The sequence below is a fragment of the Antechinus flavipes genome, chromosome 5 (assembly GCF_016432865.1).
Source record: "Antechinus flavipes isolate AdamAnt ecotype Samford, QLD, Australia chromosome 5, AdamAnt_v2, whole genome shotgun sequence".
NCBI classification, from domain to species: domain Eukaryota; kingdom Metazoa; phylum Chordata; class Mammalia; order Dasyuromorphia; family Dasyuridae; genus Antechinus; species Antechinus flavipes.
In genome coordinates this window covers 296112885-296133598 of record NC_067402.1, presented here as the reverse complement: position 1 = coordinate 296133598, position 20714 = coordinate 296112885, and the positions used below count along the sequence as shown (strand labels likewise).

Genomic DNA, 20714 nt, shown 5'->3' with positions numbered 1-20714 from the left:
ACTGGGGCACACTGCCCAGCTGCCCGGAGGACTCACCTTCATGGCTGTGTTCAGGAGCCGATCCTTCTCTTCCAGCTGTCTGTGCTCACTCTTCAGCTCGCTTCCCCTCTTTAGGAGTTTTCTCTTCTCCTCTTCTTTGACTAGAAGACAAGAGGGGCGCCCCAAGCCCAGGGTCAGGCACAGGCTCGGGAAGGAGGGCACCCTGGCAGGAGACACCTCACCACCCCAAGTCATGGGAAGGGGCCAAGCTCCCGCGCCCAGCCCAGAGGCCCCAAACAGGAGCAGGGCTGGTGAAGGCACACAAGTTTGGTATGCATTTTCAGGCATATTCTGCCATCTTTCTGAACCTCAATTTCCTCCATTATAAAATGAGGGGGTTGGCCCTCCCCTAATCCTTCTGGTCTCTTCATGTGACTGATGGGATGAGACCCTGACTCATCAGGAATGATCTTGAAGGCTCCTCATTTTGAGCAGCAAAGTGAGGTGTAGGGCGGGGTGGGTGCAGGGCGGGGAGGGCACAGGGTGGGGAGGGTGCAGGGCGGGGAGGGCACAGGGTGGGGAGGGCGCAGGGCGGGGAGGGCACAGGGTGGGGAGGGCGCTGGGCGGGGAGGGTGCAGGGCGGGGAGGGTGCTGGGCGGGGAGGGCGCTGGGTGGGGAGGGCACTGACTCCAGGCCACACGAGGTAGCTGATGGTGCTTTCTACAGAGCTGCCAAGGCCCTTTGCTCCAGGAGCAATTGGATTCTGGGCCCCTCTGTCTGAGACAGTGACCCATGCTAGGCAGAGATGTCCTGAATTTGAATCTCAGCCCTGCTACCTCCTGAGGGTCAATCTTCTTCCCTGTAATATGGGGCCACCCATGATGCAGTATCTGAACCCTAAGGCGGGGGGAAGAAGGTGTAGGGAATTCTGCCCACTGGCAGCTCTGGGGGCCTCAGAACCTCCTCTGCCCAATGGGGATCAAGGCAGGGAGGGAGCTCTGAACTCAGAGGTGGCGGTCTTGGCTCTGTCCTGTGAGCTTGAGCAGGTTCCTTCCCCCGCTTAGGAGTCTTGATGGCCCCCAGGGTCCCATAAGGCCTGGAGGTTGCAGACCAACAGGCTCTTCTGGCTTCCTGCCTGCACCCCCTGGGAGAGGGGCTCAGACCTCTGGGGGCTCTCGGGGGAACTGAAGCATGAGGCAGGGGCCCGACAGTCCCCGGATCTAGGAATTACTGCCCTTCTTTCTGACCAAGTTCAGTCGTGGCCACCCAGCTGGCCCCCTACCTGTTTTGTGGGTGACGTAGGAGTGAACAATGGCGAGCATTCCTGTCCAGGGTACATTTTCATCTTTGTTCAACACCTGAAAGAAAGAAGAGAGGGAGCGGACTGAGGACCTGGTCCCCAGGGAGCCAGGGAGACGGGGCCTGAGCAGGGCAGCCTGTGGGGCAGCGCCACAAGCCCAGCTTCCCTGGCCCAGGAGTTTGGGGCAGCCCCTAAAAGAAGGGCTCTGGCCCTGGGGGAAGATGCTCCCGGGGGCTGAAGTCTCGAGCATATGTCTCTGCCCCTTCTCCACAAGGCACTAAGGGGGACAGAGAAAAGGGCTGAGAGGAGGGAGGGGCCTTTCAGGTGGGTCCTGGTTGCCCACCTCACAATTTCCCAGGTAAGTAGAGGCCCTGGTCCGTAGGGACAAGACTCTAATTCTGATGCTCCAACACTGACAAGCTTTTACACACATTCAGTCCTACTGGGTGCCGGGCAGGACCCGTGCCAGGATTATAAAGACAAAAATGGGCCCTGGCACTCACTGTCGGATAGACCCACAGAGAGAAGCAGAGGCAAAAGGGGAGGCCCAGGAGGTGAGGCCTGGGCTGAGCCAAGAGAGAAGGAAGTGAGAAAGGAGGGAGAGTGTTCCTGGGACAAAGTCCTGGAGATAGAAGAGGATGGTAATAGCCAGTAGGCAGGTCGGGATGGGGCCCAGAAGGTCTAGAAGGGAGTCCTTTGCAACAAGCCAGGAAAGGCTAGCCTAAGTCTCCATCCCTGGAAAGCTGCCCGGGTTCCCAGCTCTGCCCCTCTCCATGGCAGTGCTGGGATCCACGATCTCCAGAACTTCCAGGACCCATTGGCCCAGGAACCCTGCTCCTAGCACCCCTCTCTGTTGGGTATGCACCAGATAGTGGGTGTCCACCTCTGGCCCAGTGTTAACTTCAGAATTATTGGGGAAAAGAGGCCCTCCCTGCCTCTCTCCCAACTGTCCAGCCTCAAGCTCCCCAACTCTGCCTAAGATCTCCCCTAACCCTGTGCAGGCTCAGCTCCCCCAATTCTGCCTAGACCCATTCCTTCCCCCATGTACACATCCTGCCCCTGGCTGGCCCTACCTTCTCTTGGCACTTGGGACACACCCAGACGCCCTTGGGTGTGGTTTTGAGTGGGGGGTCGAGGCAGCTGAGGTGGTAGGCCCCTGGGCAGGTGCCACAGGGCTGTAGGTCGGTGCCTCTCTTACATATCACACACACCTCCTCATGGGAGAGCTCATTCTGAAAGACAGAGGAAGATGGGGTGAGGCTGGAGGGGCAGCCCGAGGAGTGGCCAAGCTGGGCTGGCTCTCCTCAAGTCACTACCTTCTCCGTTTCCTGAGGCCATAAGGAGAAGGGACCAAATTGAAAGGATCCCGATCCAGCTCCACCAGAGCCCAACTCTGGTTCCTGGTCACCAAAGGAGATCATCCTGAAGGAGCTGGGAGAAATCATGGAGGTTTGCCCTTTACTGAGTCTATGAATGCTCAGATGGGAGAAACTGAGTCCCAGAGAGATAAAGGAGAACTGGTATTCAGTCAGGCCCTCTGATTCCTTAGCCAAGTGACCTTAACTTTGGCAGATTCCTCCTTTGTACCACCCTTACCTTCCTCAGTTTCTTTTTCAAAGGTGCAGGCCCACCCCAACTGCTTTGGTGCTTCCCAGTCATTGGTACATTCCCAGTCCCTTCTTCCATCTAACTCATGGTGTTCTCAGCCCTTCCACATAGAGGCAAAAGTTCTCATGCTTCCTGGCTGGGGTGATCCTGAGCAAATCATTTTTCTCCCTGAGTCCATTTCTATACAATGGGACTAACAGGGCTTGGATCCTAGGTGGAAGGGAATTTAAGGACCATCTGAGGTCTTCAAGGAATAGCTTGCCCCAATTCAGGAGGTGGGAGAGTTTAGACTCCCAACCCAGCAATTTTATCCTTCAGGTCCTGGCTGGTGAGAGGTGAGGGTTTGGAAGCTTTCAAGCACTCTAGCAGTAAGAGCCACCCCCCTTCTGTGGCCTCTGATGACCAGGCATTTAAAAGCTCATCAAGGGGATTTCCTTTGCTTAACAGAAGAGGAAGCTATGGCTCAGGGAACCTAAGGGACTTGTCCAAGATCAAATGGCCAGCTGGTGGCAGACCATGTCTAGGAATCAGGTCTCTCTACCCCAGGACTTCAACCATCCATCAATCTGAAGCTGACTATTGATGTCTGGAGTGCAGAGCCCAAGGCTTTGAAAGGTCCCCAGAATCATAGGAGAGTCCTGCCATGGTCACTGCCAAAGTATTGAGGCAGAGAAATGGGTATGGGCATTCTGGAGAGACTTGAAAGGACAAAGGATGACCTATGAAGGGTTTCCTGCTTTCATTCACCAGAAATATAAACACTCAGACATAAAATCAGAGTCTCAGAGTCACAAGAAAACTCAGAGATGAAAGGGACCTCCATTCTAAGGGGTCACCAGACTCCAACCACACAATTCCTAGGGGTGGACAGTCAGCTTTCCCTATTCCCTGAGCATTTTCATTAATCAAGGCTGAACTCTAACAGACCCCTGCCACCCATCAGATGAGCAGCAGTTTCCAAAGACCAAGCCCCCAAAGTGCAGACATGCATGCATGAACCCATGAATACAGTCACTTGTGTACTTACACTTACCCACCCACTCACACTCACCCCCCCACATGCATGAACCCATGAATACATAGTCATTCATGCACTTATCCACTCTCTCTCTCTCTCTCTCTCTCTCTCTCTCTCTCTCTCTCTCTCTCACACACACACACACACACACACACACACACACACAGCAGATTCACATCGGGTATCACATACCTTCCAGCAGGGCTCCTCATTTGCTAATGCATGGAAGAAGGGCAGAGAACAGTTAGTGGAGAATGAGGAAGTTAGTGGGGCTGTGCTCTCTTATGGGAGGACAGCCAAGGCCTGCTGGGGAGAGGATGGCAGGGAAGGGGGTGCCTCTGCTTCTGGCCTGGGCCAAGTAAGAATTGTGTGGGGACACCACAGCAAAAGGAAGGGGCATTCCAGAGTCTGCTGCCCTGGCCCAAAGGTAGTCTGGATTAGGTGCTGCCCTTCTGGAAAGAACTACACTGATGGTGCACCTGCCACTTTTTGCCAAGAATTCTTGGTCCTCATTGAACTACTGAATGGTAGAGCTAGAAGAAACCCTCAAATTCAGCATGGTGTTGCCAGGAGTCCTGAGGAGCTGACCATGGTGCTGCCAGGGTTCTGAGGAACTAACCATGGTGCTGCCAGTGGTTCTGAGGAGCTGACTATAATCTGCCAGTAGTTCTGGGGAGCTGCCCATGGTGCTGCCAGTGGTTCTGAGGAGCTGACTATAATCTGCCAGTAGTTCTGGGGAGCTGCCCATGGTGCTGCCAGTGGTTCTGAGGAGCTGACCATGGTGCTACCAGTGGTTCTGAGGAGCTGACCATGGTGCTACCAGTGGTTCTGGAGAGCTGACTGTAGCTTGCCAGGGGTTCTGGAGAGCTGACCCTGATGCTGTCACAGCTGAACCATTTTAATCAGAGAACAGGCCCCCACCATGGCCCCTCCCTCCAAGCAGAAGGACCAGAGAACAGGGCACTTACCTCTTGTTGACAGGAAGAAAGGGCTATTTAGGCAGTTGGATGCCAGGCGTTTCCGCTGCAGAGGATAAGATTTGCATAAGTACCCTTGATTCCCCCAAGAACTGCCCCCTCCAAAGTTTTTCTCTGCCTCCCCATTCTTTACCTGGCTCAATGTTTCCCACCTACTGTTATGCACCCAGGGAGAAAGCTGCCATAATTTATATCCTGCTCCTAAATTGGGGTTTCTTCCTTTCTCCAGAAATAATCTTCCTACCTCCACGCAAGAAAAATCTTGGCTGGCAAAGGGCTTTGGCAAACCAAGGGATCAGAGGACAAGCTACAAAGATTCTGAAGGTTTCAAGAAGTCCCAGTCCCTCTCCCATTTTTCAGAGCCCTCCCCCCGCCAACTCAGCAGTCAGAGTTAATGTCAACTGGCTCCCACTTCCAGTGCATTTGCTGTGCCTGATGTAGAGGGGAAAGTCTGACTTCTGAGTCCTCCTGCACTTCCTTTAGTAGTGTGTGACTTTGGGCAAGTCATGTAACTTGCTCATGTTTCCATTTCTTCTGTTGTAGAATGAGAGGATGGGACTCCATAGCCTCTGCAGTCCCTCTCAGCTCTAGAGCTGGGCTCTTGTGGTTTCATTTGGGCCCAAAAAGCAGCCCTGAGAGGGAGGCGCTATTATTACACATGGAGAAACTGAGGAATTGCATAATTTCATGACTGGCCCAAGGTCACAGGCCTCATGATATCAGAGTTGGGATTCAATTCCAGTGCCCTGTCCAGTATCCCTAAGCTGGACTGTCAGGCTTCACCATGAGGAGCTGTAGGGAGAACAAAGAATGAGGGTATCCTTGGTACTATACACTACCAGACTGAAGAGATAGTAGGATATGGAGAGAGGGAGAGTATTTGAACTCAGGCCTTGTGACTGCCAGGGCTGAGCTATTTCTAGAACACTGCCAGAGTTCTTCCCAAATGCAAGATGGCCCCTTGGTGGCCATCTCCCTAAGCTTCATGCAGAGGCACTCACCTCGGTCTCCAGGAGGCCACTGTATGCTGGGTTCGCTGTACTCCTCCTCTTTCTTTCCTGCCGCTTACTCTGAATTTCTGGAAGAGCACAGATAACCAAAGCCCATCCTGTGATATGAGCTGGTATCATCCCCAAGCGCCACTGCCCTCCTCAGCCACACAACACAGTCATAACCCTCTCTGTGACTCGAGTCCTTAGATAACCCAGATACCACAAAGAAGTGTCCACTAAGAATTCCCCAGGTCATCCTGTGGTTCCAAAGCAACTAGGTTATAGGGAGAGGGCACCAAAGCCTCAATGTATGCAAGAGCCCTCAGAAGGCAGCCAGACCAGCCTCTTGCTTGGCATGGGAATCACCTCTCTAGCATTCTTGAGTCAGCCACTCCATCTCTAGTTGAAAAAGCCCCATACTACATCACAAAATCATCGATGTAATTGTGCATACCTCCAATTGGTGGGAAGTGTTTTCTTTCTAGTTAGCCAAAACTAGCCTCTGCAGCTTCCTCCCCAACAAGGTCAATCTAGGGCCTCCCTAGATTCTTCCAGTTCTTGAATCTATCACGAAGGGTCTTGGGATCATTGGCCCATAAATGAGATGCGTGAGATATTTTCAAAGCATTATCATGTAGTAGGTGCTTAATAAATGTTTGTTCTTCTTTCTTCCCCTTCCCAAATTGTAGTCTATCATCTCTTCCAACCAAAGTCTTATCTCCTTTATTTCTTTGACCACCCAACTCCTAGAGTTGCCTACATTGGTCTCATCTCTGTCTGCTTTCTTCTAATTCCCTTGAAACCCAGTTTTCTGACTTCATTCCTCCCAAAGATTGGAGAGATTTCTTTTTGTGTTTTTTTTCCTTCACTCTCCTTGACAACTGCTGAAGGTGTCATCACTGCTCCTTCTTCCTTCAAGATCTCCTCCATCAAACTCATGCTCTAACTCCCTTTTACTCTGTTGATGAGCCAGATACACTGATCTTTTCACTCTTCAAAACTCCACACTCCTTATCTCACCTTGAGGTGAGTGCACAAGGCATCCCTATGTCTGAAAGAGGCACCTCTCTTTTTCCCATCTCTTAAAATTCTGAGTTCAGTTCACAGCTCAGCTCATTCATCACCTTCAGGAAGCTAGTGTTCCCTCCCCTCTCAAATTGTCCCATGTTGACTTATCGGTATAGGTGCTACATATTTACCTTCCCTTCCCCTTTCCCCCCGACCCAGTGGAATAGAAATTCCTTGAGGACAGAAGCCTGTTGTTTTGACATTCACATTCTTTGTATCTTTAGTGTCTAACATGACCTGTTGCCTGGAACCCAGCTGAAATTTAATCAACATCAGATTTTATTTAAACAATTTAATTCTCACACATCACAATTATTTACCTTTGTAATTTTTGAAATTTTATTCTTGTTAAAAATATGCTTTTATTTGTTTCATGCAATATTTCCTGATTACATTTTTAGTGAGGCAATTGGAATTAAGTGACTTGCCCAGGGCCACACAGTAAGTAAGTGTTAAGTGCTTGAGGCTAGATTTGAACTTATGGCTTTTGATTTCAGGACTGGTGTTCTATCCACTTAGCTGCCTAGCTGCACTCCCCCCAATTATTATTTTTTAATTTAACATTCATTTAAAATTATTTTGAGTTCCCAAAGTGAAGTGAGCAGAACTAAGTAAACAGTGTAGAGTTCAGGATAACAACAATATCATATAATGATCAACTATGAATGATTTGGCTATTCTCAGCAATACAATGATCCAAGATAATCCCCAAAGGATTCATGATGAAAAAAGCGATTCCTCTCCAGAGAGAGAGAATTGATGGAGTCTAAATGAAGATTAAGGCAAAAAATTTTAATTTTCTTAATTTTTATGGCATTTTTTGTTGTGTTTTCTTTTACCCCAAGGCTAATGTGGAAATATGTTTTACATACTAGCACATATATAATCTGTATCAGTTTGCTTACTCTCTCAGGGATGGGGGAAGGAGAGAAAATTAAAAACTCAAAATTAGGAAAAATAATGTGACAAATGGTTTTACACATAATTGAGGGAAATAAAATTATTCTTTCCTCCAAGATTCACATCATTTTTACTTGAACTACCCCTTCTTCTTGTTGGTAAGCATCAGATGCATAGAAACAAGTCTTCCTGGCTCTTCCACATATTTGGAAGAATTAAGGATTAAGGAGATCAAAGAGTGTATTAGCTGAGAAATAAACAAGAGACAGAGAGAACAGAAGGAAGAAAAGAGAGATGGAAGGAGAGAAAGGATCAGGGAGAAAGAGGGGAGAAAAAAGGAGCTCATTGCAGAGAAAGAAACAGACAGAGAGAGATCTCTGATAAATGTCCAACTGATTGAAGTCTGCCATCACTATTCTAATCAATGAAGATAATTATTTCCCAAGTTCCAGGATTTCATCCCCAAACATCTAAAGTTCACTCCCACAAAAAAGACCCTTCTGTCTCTCCACTGAGCTTCCCTAACACTTCTTTCATGTATATCCTGATGCTACTGAATATTTCACCTAAATGTGTTTCCTCAACCTCCTCAAGCTATGCTATTTCCCTGCACGGGTTCTCTCTTGACTATGGTACTGTACTCCTGATCTGGGGCCTGGCCCGGGAGCACTGCCCTTTCCCCTTGCATGTCCTCATGCTTAGGTTGTGCTTGGTATGTCCCATGTGAAGCTGTGGAGTTCATGAGCAACTGCCCTTTGGGAATGACTAAACAAATCTCATGTTCTCTGGGGCATTTGGCTTGATGGGCAAATAGCCCCCTTCCTTTTCATTTTAACTTTCTAATTAAGTCAGAAAGATGTCAGCTAAATACTGATTAGCTCCGCCAGCTTTCCCCTCTCCTTTGAAGATCATCGTCAATGCCCTTAATGGGCAGCAGGGATGGAAATGCCACCTGTGCCCCAGGTTGTCAGTTTCTTGTTCAGGACTTCCTAACCTGCAGCCGTGCTCCCCATTTCCTCTTGACAGTGTCCATTGTCCCCTTGTGATACACCCTGGGGTGGGTGGTGGGGAGAGCCATGGGGGTGACCACTCTTCTCTATTCACGGCTCCCCTCCCTGTCCCTGTAGCTGCCATGTCTATGCTCACACCATTCCCCATGCTTGATTTGTCCCTTCAAAGGCTGCCACCATGCAATGAGTATGTAATAGAATTTGTCTGAGGTTTCTGTATTGGAGTTTCATCCCCCTCTTAGATAGAAAGCTCCAAGAGAGCAGGGCTTGAGCTCCACTGAGCTTTCTCTTTCCCCCCAGCAGAGATTTCTGCACAAGTAGGCACTTCATGTTTTCCAAACTGCATTGCATTATAGGGGTTAGTTAATGAGTACGAATCCTCCTCCTGGGTCCTTATTCAGGGGCGGGATGGCCTCAGTCTGTCCATTCTACCAAGCCCCGACAGAGGTAGTTCTGCCCATAACGGCCTGGACCATTGAGGCAGGACAAGGAAAAGAAGCCCTTGGACATCTTACCTTCCAAGTGTTCTGCTGTGACCAAGCCTAGAGCTACCATGAAGGCGATTTTCTGAGGGGAAGAAACAAAAGAAGAATCAGTTTGATGGAATCCTGTGCTGGTGGTGTTTTTGTTTGCTTAAGTAGAACTGACCCCCAGCTTGTACATTCAGTCTGGGAATCCACAGGTGACAAGAGGGAAGGAAGCAGTAGGGGATGAGAGAGTGCAGCATATGATGTGAATAAAAACAAAATAGGAAAGAACCTAAATGGGAAAGAGCAGTTTCTATATTGTCCTGCAGCAACAGGGGCCACTAAGCAGGGAACTAATGTGTTCAGACCTGAGTTTAAGGAACATCTCTGTGGCAGCTGAGGGGAAGAATGGAGGCAGGCAGACCCACTGGGACAGTCTCCCAATCATACAGTAATTGGAAACAATTTCACAACAACCAGAAGAGTGGGAAGGAGACTATGGAAGGAACCTAGGGGTGGAGAAGGTTTTAATGGGGAGGCACATATTAAGTAGGAGACACACCAAGAAAGGGAAAGCCCCTTGAAGAGCACTGCAAACACCTTAAATGTCTGATAATCATGATATCAGACAGTGTGGTCAGCCTGCCCAGCTTCAGGAAGAGCCTGGGACTTCTGGATAACCTGCTGTGTTAGTCTACACAATAACTCAGCCTCTTGCAATGTCAGGATCTTCTCTATACAATGAGGACAAGGATAATCATGCTAGCTGGCTCACAGGGTCATTGGAAGGACAGTCTGAGCAAATCTGGGGGCTTCTGGAATGTCTCCAAGAGCAGCAGCGCCAAAAACTTAGGAGAGAGGTCTGCACAAAGGCACATGCTCTCTTCAAATGAGCAATTCCCTGCAGGACCCTGGAGCCACATTCCTAGCCTTGCCTTTGGAGGGCTGTTCAATTCATTTCTTCATTAACTGCTCTCAAATCCATAGAGCCAACCCATCACAATTCACCTCTTTCAGTCTTCTTTCCTGTATGTATATGTGACTTTGTCTTTTCTACAATCTCTCCCTCCCTCCTCTCTTCTCCTTTTCCTTCCTCTCCTCTCCTCTTTTTTTCCATCCTCTTCTCTCTTCTCCTTTCCTCTCCTCTCCTCTCCTCCCCTCTTCTCTTCACTCTTCTTCTTCTCTCCCCTCCCCTTCTTCCCCCCTCCCTTCTCCCTCTTCCTATCTCTCTGTTCACTATTCTCAGTCTCTCGGTTTCTTTTTCTTTGTTCCTCACTCTCTCTCTGTGTCTCCCTCTTGTCTTTACCTTTCTATGTCTCTGCCTCTCTTTTTTTTTTTTTTTGCACATATATGTACAACAGTACAGTTTCCTCAGGAAAAAAATAAACTTTCATAAGGATTTTTACAAGGCTATTCCATGTTGTAATTGCAAGTTCTATTTAAGTCATTAAATGAATTTACACTAATTATGTCATTAGCTGTAATTACACTAATTGTATAAATGCACAATAATCAACCAGAATTTACTTTAAAGGAATAAAGGAAATTGGCTCAGGAACTTTCCCTGCAGGTTCAGGTTGTAGGAGGGAAAAAAGACCTGAGGCAAGACTTGATCACAATAAAGGCAGTGATAACATGGTGCCCCCTTCCTCACCAACCCCATCTGCCCAACAGGTCTGGGAGACATTGAGGAGAATCAGTTTTGATACAATAAAACCGACATATTAGAGCAAGATGGAAACGGGGTGTCAAGGCTGAGAGAGGGTTTAGAACAGGAAATGTCAGAGCTGGGAGGGGCCCTCGAACGGAGAAAACTGGACTGGGAGAGGCCTTAGAACAGGGAAGGTCAAAGTTGGTTGTTCTGGATCCGGACTGGCAGGCTTTCCACTCTAGAAGATCTTGAAGTAGGAAAGCAGTCTAGCTAAGTTTCAACACGGGCATCTCTAGATTGGCTGTGGGGCAACAAGCTGTGGAAAAGACACAGGGACCCTGGGGATCAGTCCCCAAGTCACAGAGATTCTGTGACGTGAGGCCTCTGCACCAGGAAAGCAGGCAAGGATGCTCTGAAAAATATTCCCTCATTTGCTTGAGGTTGCCAGTTTGCATGAGTTGGATGGACCTTACAGAGGACTAGGGGACCATGGACAAAGAAAGGGGGGCTCTCTGGGGCCAGATACTGGCCAACATCAGGCCTGTCCCTGAGAGTGTCCCAGCAGGGGCCAGAGCCCTTCCTCTCTGATCCCTCTGGAGAGGATAGTCAGCAGCCTAGATCCTGACATCACCTTTATCCTTCATCTCAGACATGAGGATGAGATACGGAGGGAGGGGGGTAAACGTGTCAACGTCTGCCTTCCACCCCCTCTCTCTTTTCCTGGTGTGTCCAGGAGGGACAGTGTAAGAAACCTTGATAGTCACAAACATGCAAAGAAGGATAAGGGATAAAACATCCTGTCATGATATCTCCAACCAGTCACTTTGTAAGTCAAAGAACAGTCTAACCACAAAGCTTCTGATAAGAGGGGTGGGCAGGCCTAAAGCTGGCTAAAACTGGCAGGGGTCAATGCCAGAACAGGAGCTTGCTGCAAGCACCCGCTTAATGACCCTCACTCATATTAACCATTAAGGGGTTAGTCGTCATCACTGAGCATAGGGTGGATGACCAGGGTGGGAGAACACATCTAGGAGAAACACGTAAGGGGCAAATGAGGAAGGCTGTAACCCGGAAGGCTCGGGACCAAGTGGAACTCTGAAGGGAGGAGGACTAACGTGGAGCACAAAAACTCTCTTCCCCTTCTGTACGTGTGTGAACTCCTATGGAGGTTTTACACCCACCTCTGCAGGACCCTATAAAAGTTTCAGTTGCTTTGCTAGCCTGAGTCTGTTCATCCCCTTTGGGGGCTCAGGATTTTACTTCCAAGAGGAGGAAGAGGAGGAGCCCCGCCGACCCAGCCCGGGCAGAAAACGGGAGTCGTACTGACCTCTGGACTCTCCTGGACATCAGGAGCCGCTTCCTTCTTCCTTTTAGAGGCTTGAGCTTCCTGAGATGACTCTTGGGGAGGGTCTTGTGCCTCTGTCTTGCTCTCCGGCTGGGTCTGAACTTGAGGCTGAATAATAATGACCTGGGCGGGAGACAAGAGCGCCATGCTGACGTCCATTCTCGAACCTCCCCATCTCTGGCCCAAGGCGGACCTCTCACCCCAAGCTCTAGCCTTGGAGTCTCTATAGTGCCACAACAGAGGGAATACAGCCTCTCCTGAATCGGCCCCATCCCTGACCTCTGACCCAGCACCCAAGGGTATGAAAGTCCCTTTGGCTTCCTTCATCTCACAGAAGCCAGACCAGTTTCTAGACCACAGGTAGGTCTTCTTCAGGTTTGAGTGCTCCCAATTCGGGGCTGACTCAGGGCAACCCGACTCCTCTGCACTTCGGCCCCATGGCCCCCAAGCCACCCCCTGCGGCCCCCCAAGCCTCCTCCTGCAGCCCCCCAAGCCTCCCCCCGTGGCCCCCCAAGCCTCCCCCTGTGGCCCCCCAAGCCTCCCCCCGTGGCCCCCCAAGCCTCTCCCCCATGGCCCCCCAAGCCTCCCCCTGTGGCCCCCCAAGCCACCCCCATGGCCCCCAGCCTCCCCCCGTGGCCCCCCAAGCGGTCGGGCAGGGGTCCCCCAGGCCCGGGCTCACTCACTTTGTTGTCGGCACTGATGAGGAGAGGCTGGACCTTGATGCTGTCGCTGACCATGGAGACGGCGGCAGCGGTGGCAGTGGTAGAGCTGGGCTTGATGGGGGAGGCAGCATTGCTGGGGGACGTGGAGATGATGGCGTAGGCGACGCCGGCCCCGCTCAGAGGGGAGGGGAGGCTGGCAGGCTCCACCACAGGTTGGCTGACAGTGTTGTTGGCAGTGGGGAGGGCCGGGCTGGGGTTTTTGATGCTGACAACAGAAGCCTTCTGGAAGGTTGGCGTCTGCCTAGAGGGGCGCTCTCGGCACGGGGAGATGGGAAGGCTGTCGGGAATCAGGGTCTTTGGCCTGACCTGGGGGAAAGAGCAGTCTGCACTTGTAAGCCCCCACCACGGGACCAATAGAGCCGGTAAACTTGTAAAGCACTTTCTCCTACCCCCAAACCTTGTTGAGCTCTCACCTGAGCTCCCACCTGAGCCCTATGAGGATGGGATCATCCTCCCTTTTAACAGATTAGGAAATCTCAGAAGTCAAGGGACAAGACTGATCACACAACTAACACATGCCAAAAGTCAAATTTGAACCCAGGACTCCTTCCCCTTAGTCCCTCACATTCTCCCCTGGGCCCAATGCCTCCCACAGTGATAATGACCTTTGTAAACCCCCCTTCAGGAGGGGTCAGTATATAGAAATAGCTTTGCACCCCACGAATCTGACTTAATACTATTAATAATAAAACTTTGGTTGTAGTAGTCACCAGCAGTGACTCGCAAAATGCAAGACATGCTATGGAGGTTAGGGATCAGAAGGAACATTTGACTAAGAGAAGAGGAGGTGGGAGGAACAGGGAGCAAGAAAGCTGGAGACCCCACAGTTTGGGCAAGGCCATACTCAGACACAGGTGGGTCTGGGGAAGGGTCATGCTCCCATATGCAGCCAATCTCTACAGAGCAAAAAAAGAGCTTGGAGTTTGGAGGCACGAGCCTCCGAGGGAGGAAACAAGCGTTTCTGTAGTCCCTACTAAGGGCCAGATACTTTGCTGATTGTTGTTTACCAATGAGATCTCATTTGAGCTTTAGAACTCATCTTGTCAAATACCCTCTTTGTACAGAGGAGGCAAGAAAGGACCACCAGGGGAAGAGACTTTCCCAAGATCAGGAGCAAGGCTGTGCCGAGGGTTCATTTAGTCATTGTGAAGTGAGTCCTGAAAAGGAGAGGGGCCTGCCCAGGGACCTTGGGCCATGGAAACCTTAAAAAGGGAGAGATTTCAGAGAACAGTAGGTCCTGACCTGGAGAAAACAGACTCAGGGGAGGAAAGCCTTTGCCCTTTGCAGAATGACTGGGCAGCTGAACAGAACTAGGACAGGACCTCCTGGATCCTCTGCCTGGGCTGGAGGTTATCTGGGAGCTGCTCCAAGCCAAGCTCTCCAGGAGCCTCTCCAGCATCAGCAGCATTTCTGCACCCAGTCTTGCGACCTCAGCAAGCCCAAGGTGGTCTCACAAAGAACTGGGAGGGGAGGGGAAAGAGCAGCCTTCGTGCTGGCACCCAGCCCAGCTAGGCTGTGCTCCCCTAGCGCTGTGAGCTCACACCCCTCCGGACCCCTGCGGTCAGGACCTCATCTCCACGGACAGCGACCACCAAGCAGCCAAAGGCTGAGGGCTGCCTGCCTCTTATGGCCAAGGCTAGGAACTGGGAGCGGGTTCCCCTTTGGGGCTCGCAGCTTTGTCCAAAGAAGAGGGACAGGCAAGAACAGATGGAAAATGAATAAGCATTTACTAAGTGCCTAGGATGTGCCAGACACCGAGCAAACTGCTTTTTGCAAATATTAGCTCATTTGAGCCTCACCACAAGCCTGAAAGGTGGGTGCTATTATTATCCCTATTTCCCATTTGAGGAAACCGAGGCAGGCAGAGGGTAAATGACTTGCCCAGGATCTCAGGCTAATAATAAGTCTGAGGCTAGATTTGAACACTGGCTTTCCTGACCATTGCTCCATCCCCAAGTTTGTTCCTCAAGGGAGCAGGGCAGAAGATAGGGAGTCAGATTCAAGTCCAGACTCTGGCACTAATCTAAGGGGGGCTAACCTAAAGCAAAGTTCCTTCTCCCTCTCAGGACCTCAGTTACTTCATTTAGAAAATGAGGGGGATGGATTAGGGGACAATGAAGGAGAGCTGGAATTTCCATGGACCTTGAAAACATGATCCACCCGGGAGCTGTGTGAGATGGGGAAACTTGGGCACAGAGAGGCTGAGTAAGTTGCTCAGGCTCAACCAGCTTTTAAATTTCTTAGACAGAATTTGAACTTGAGTTCTCTTGATTCTAGTTCAAGATTCTATCTACTATGCCATCTCTTAAATGACCTCTAAGGTTCAGCTCTTCATGTCATAGTTTAAATTTCCTCCTACTTTTGATAGTCTGTTCCAATCATTTCACAAGCTTCTATTAAGCAATTATGTCAGTCAATCAACACTTATTAAACACCAGGCACTCTCCTGAGCACAGGGGACACAACAGAAAGAATTTAACAATCTCTCTCCTAGTTCCATGATTCTATGGTCCACAATGTAAAAGCTTCAAGTCATGGCCTCCCATACATTGTGGTGATCCCCAAGGACCTGCCTGGATCAGTCTGGAAACACTCCCCCAACAGAGAAACAGCAACCACACATCTTTTTTCTCTACCACAATAATTCACAAACTGCTCTAAGGTGTGGAGAGGTTGCAGTTGATGTCTATTCCCATGAACCCAATGGCTGTGTTTTAGAGCTGTCCTAAGATAGTTCTGAAACACCGAGACTCTGCTTTAGGACTCTGTGGTCCCCCAAGACAACAAGGCTCTGCTTTAGGATTCTGTCATCCCCCAAGACAACAAGGTTCTGCTTTAGGACTCTGTAGTCCCCCAAGACAACAAGGCTCTGCTTTAGGACTCTGTAATCCCCCAAGACAACAAGGCTCTGCTTTAGGACTCTGTGGTCCCCCAAGACAACAAGGCACTGCTTTAGGACTCTGTGGTCCCCCAAGACAACAAGACTCTGCTTTAGGACTCTGTGGTCCCCCAAGACACTGAATCTCTGCTTAGGCCTCTGTGGTCCCTCAAGACAATGAGCCTCTGCTTTAGGAATTTGTGGTCCCCCAAAACACCGAGTCTTTGCTTTAGGATTCTTTAGTCTCCCAAGACAACGAGTCTCTGCTTCTTTAGGACTCTGTGGTTCCTTGACTAAGAAGCAGAATCTCTGCTTTAGGATTCCATGGTCCCCCAAGACACCAAGTCTATGTTTTAGGACTTTGTGGTACTCAGAGGCTATTTGTAAGGCCATGATGGGGCTAGGGGAGAAATTGATGATTCTAAGCCTGAATGAGCTGCAGACTTTGAGCACATGCGATTCCAAGAGGCTTTGCTGCCATGAGTCTGAGGCAGAGATTCTTTGCTTTTAAGATTCTAAGCTTGGCAGGGCTGTTAAGAATGGGCTCCTGGGGATGCCGGCTGATGGGGACAAGGAGGTTTCAAGATCTAATTACTGTTTGCACTGAATAGCAATCTCATAATTAATATTTGTTGGTTTTTCTATTTAGCAGTGATTCCATGGCATACCAAGTGACTTGGTGATCATTTGTAACTCAGCAAGAGCCATAGCAGGGAGCAGGATGATTTTTGGAGGTTTTTCTAGGGAAAATCTTCCCAGTTTGTATGAAGTTACCAGGTGGACATATGTCTCATGGCCTCCAGTTGACAGGAAGCCTCTCTTTCCCTGTTTTTCAGTCCCTTTCTTCCAGGCAGTCTCCTCAACTACATCCTCCCCCTGATACAGAGTGAACATGTGTTCCCTTTTACCTATAGGATCAAATATTAATTAACCAATAAGCATTAAGAACTTATGCATCAAGTGGGGGTTTTGAGGGCTAAGAAAACAGGGAAGTGGGGAAAAACAGCCCCTATACCCATTCTAATAGGAGAAACAAACTTGTTGTTGGCATTTCAAGGCCTTCACATCTTGGCCCCTTCCTACTTTGCCAGCTTTCTTACACTTGATTCCCCCCACACACACATACACAAAATCAATAATCCAGCAACACTATCTCCCGGCTGTTCTTCATACATGACTATCCATCTTGATACCTCTACTGAGAATTCTCCCCCTCCTTACCTCACCTCTTCAAATCATTCATGTCCTTCAAGACTCACCTAAATACCCCCCTTCTCCAGGAGGGCTGGGCTGAGATTTAAAACTGGCCTCTTCCCTCCCTCCTTTCACGTTATCTTTAGTCCTTTTCTGTAAACTCTATGTCTTTCTACATGTGCATTTTGTTTTCCTCTTGCTATTAGAATGTAAGCCCCTTGAGGCAGAGATGAGGGAAGCTTTTTTGGGCTCAGTATCCCCAGGGCTTGGCATGCAGTCAGCAGTTAATTAAATGCTTGTGACTGATTGCAGCCTAAATATGTTGCCCATAGGGACTTCTTTTTCTAATGGGGCTGCTGTATCTTATGAAGTTGAGAGGCAGAGTCAGGAGAACTCAGAATCATAGGGCTGAGTTTGAGTTGATCCGATGACTTCAAGAAAGTCAATGAGTTTTCCCATTTTTAAAATGCAATCACAGGATTCTGGGATCTCGAAGTGAGAGTTGGAAGTGATCCCAGGCCTCCCTTTCCAGATTAGCAACTGATCCCAAGTCACACAGCTAGCCAGGATTTGAAGTCAGGTCCCCTATCATTGATAGGGGGCTCTCTCCACCATGCTACTGGACAACCAGGCTTACACTATGCTGCTAACTTCTGGTTGTTGTGGAGAAAACTCTTTGTAAACTTGCTATATCATCATCAGTGGGCAGCTGGGTATTGCAGTGGCTAGTGCACTAAGCCTGGAGTTAAGAAGACTCCAGTCTCAGACACTTACTACCAATGTAATGTAGATTATGGACAAGTCAATTAGCTCCTATTTACCTCAGTTCTTCACCTGTAAAATGGGAACACACTGCAGAAAGAAAAGGCAAACCATTCCAATATCCTTGCTAAGAAAACCTGTCTATGGCTCACATAGAATCCTTGTAAAGCTAGAATCACAGTACTCAAAATAAGGGACCTGGGAAGCCCTTGGAGTGTAGCTCTCCCGCTCTCTGTTACCCAGAGCTGTTTGCATGACAGTAGGCTCATGGGACAAGGGAGAAGTAAGGGTAGGGATCTAGTCAATGGGGAAGGTAACTAGGACCTAAATCCAGGGGTCCCCCAAAGCTACCTCTGGCTCCTCAGCAGCCTCACACTTACATGCACACACACACATAAGAGCATGAGGATATGTATGTACATATCCACACAGCCTTCAAGACTATAGTTGTGTTTGGAGTCACCAGTCATCATGGGCAAAGAAACATAGATTGTGGGCACAGAGTTCTCTAGATGTCCCTTCCGGGGACACGCTCTATCCCTAGGACAGGGATGAAGAAGGGAGATGCTCATGCCTGAAGGGATGGGGCAGTGGGATGAGGCTGGTTATGAGTATTGGAAAAAATTAAATATACTCAAAACAATTTACAACTTTAGCAAAGTTGGAGGATATAAAATAAGCCCACACAAATCATCAGCATTTCTATATATTACTGAAAAATCCCATCAGTAAGAGACCAAAAGAGAAGTTCCATTAAAAAAAACTGTAGACAAAATGAAATACTTGGGGTCTTCCTGCCAAGACAAATCTAAGAACTATATGGACATAATTATAAAACCCTCCACATACAAATAAAATCAGATATAAACAACTGGAAAAATATCAATTGCTTATAGGTAGGTCAAGCTAATATAATAAAAACAACAATTCTGCCTATTAGTCTATTTGTTCAGTGCTATACCAAACTGCCAAAAAATTATTTTACAGAACTAGAAAAAATTAAATAGTGACACCATGAAGAGTGCTAGATTTGGAATCAGAGGTCCTGGATTTGAATCCAGCTCTGACAGTGTGAACAGAGGGCATTTGCTTTTCCTCTCTGAATCTCAACTTTCTTCTTTGTCCCTCTGCAAGAGGGGTGGCCAAGGTCACCTTGAAGATACCTTTTAGTTCCAAAGGGACAACTCACTTATTCTGTTTTCTCTCTTCCCTTCCAGTCTAGGGGAGCTTGGCAAAATGAAAACAGAAGATCCCATAGGGTAAATCCAGGTTTTGTGACTAAGTCTCCACATTCAGTGTCCTCCTTTGCAGAAGGAAAGGGTTAGGATAGGTGACCTTAAAGCTCTGCCCACTGGCCACACTTCCAACTCAAAGCCATTGCTGGGCTTTCTCAGCGCGAATTTAGCTTCATCATGGAGGGTCCAGCTCCTTTCTTATCCCCCTTGATATAGCCAAGTTGAGGTATAATATCTATTCCCCATGGCTCCAGGAAACAGGTGATCTGGTCCCAGGAGTTTGGGCAGAAACAGAGAGACTCCCAGAGGCTACAGGGTGAAGGGGTCTCATCACCAAGATGGCCATGGAGGAAAAAGGGACACACACACACACATACACGCACACATACACACACAAGACAGAGAGAGAGAAAAGAGAGAGAGAGAAAGGAGAGAGAGAGAGAGAGAGAGAGAGAGAGAGAGAGAGAGAGAGAGAGAGAGAGAGAGAGAGAGAGAGAAATATGTTTTGTCCTTTTACCTGAGGTAGCGCTGCTGGTCCTTGCCCCACCAACCTGTGCAAGGAGCTGACCTGAGGAACTTTAATGGGCACTGCTGCAATGGTGCCCAAGGCCTGTGGGAGGAAACAGAGAGAGAAAGAGCAGAGAATGAGAACTCTGAAGATCCAAAGTAAGGTAACAGGGGTACAGTTACCCATCTCATCCATAATCTAGTACAGAATGTCAGAGCTGGGAGGGACCTTACAACAAGGAACGGTTTGCTCTAGGAGATTTGGAAAAGTCTGAACTAATGAGGCAGTAAAACAATTATTGGGGATTCCAATATGACCATTTTAGACCAAGACAAGCCTAACAGAAAGATAAGAAAGAAATTAAGGGACTGGAGGGGATTTTAGAAAAAGTGATTATGATAGAATTGCTGACTGAGAATCAAAAGGATTATACATGTTTCTTGGCTTTGCATTACATCCTTACAAGAACAGGTATGTGCTAGGACAAAAAGAAGAAAAGAAACACTCCTCTGTATTTCACAACATAAGGTTATAATCAGCAAGAAGAATTTAAAGAAAGGATTCATACTAACATGAAAATTAAATAAGAGAATGCTAAAAAATGAGTGGGCCAAAGGACAAATCATGGAAATAATAAATAACAATGAGAGAGCGTAGCAAAACTTTTGGGATGTGGCCAAAGCAGTCCTCAAGGGGAATTTTATTTCTCGAAATACTTTCATCAACAAAAGAGAGTAAAAGAAAGCATCAGCAAATTAAGCATGTAGCTTAAAAACAAACACTAGAAAAACAACACATTAAAAACCCCTAAATAATCATAAAACTATAACTTCTAAAAACCAAACACATAAACAAAAACAAAAAAGACATTACGTTGATAAACAAAACTAAGAGCAGCCAGTTTTGTAAAAATGCTAATTAAGTAAGCAAAATATCAACTGATTTAGTTGTGCAAAAAAGAAACCAAATTGCAAAAAGGAAAATTCATAATAGATGAAGAGGAAATAAAGGAAATTTTTAGGAATTATTTTGTTCTCATCTTTGCCAATGACAACAAAAACTTAAATGAAACTAATGAATATTTATAAAAATACAGAATA

General features: G+C 48.2%; 1 protein-coding gene across 3 annotated transcripts in view; it reads right to left on the bottom strand.

Moving 5' to 3' along the window:
• PHF21B (PHD finger protein 21B) overlaps positions 1 to 20714 on the bottom strand; it is a 142374-nt gene that overhangs the window by 3059 nt on the left and 118601 nt on the right. For all 3 annotated transcript variants that reach the window (XM_051962906.1, XM_051962907.1, XM_051962908.1), the window contains exons 3-12: positions 19624 to 19716; positions 12999 to 13343; positions 12298 to 12438; positions 9368 to 9419; positions 5884 to 5960; positions 4874 to 4928; positions 4098 to 4120; positions 2353 to 2511; positions 1262 to 1337; positions 37 to 140 (exon numbers count right to left, since the gene is read on the bottom strand). In XM_051962906.1, the coding sequence (XP_051818866.1) occupies positions 37 to 140; positions 1262 to 1337; positions 2353 to 2511; positions 4098 to 4120; positions 4874 to 4928; positions 5884 to 5960; positions 9368 to 9419; positions 12298 to 12438; positions 12999 to 13343; positions 19624 to 19716 (1125 nt within the window). The remainder of the gene's footprint in view (positions 1 to 36; positions 141 to 1261; positions 1338 to 2352; positions 2512 to 4097; positions 4121 to 4873; positions 4929 to 5883; positions 5961 to 9367; positions 9420 to 12297; positions 12439 to 12998; positions 13344 to 19623; positions 19717 to 20714) is intronic.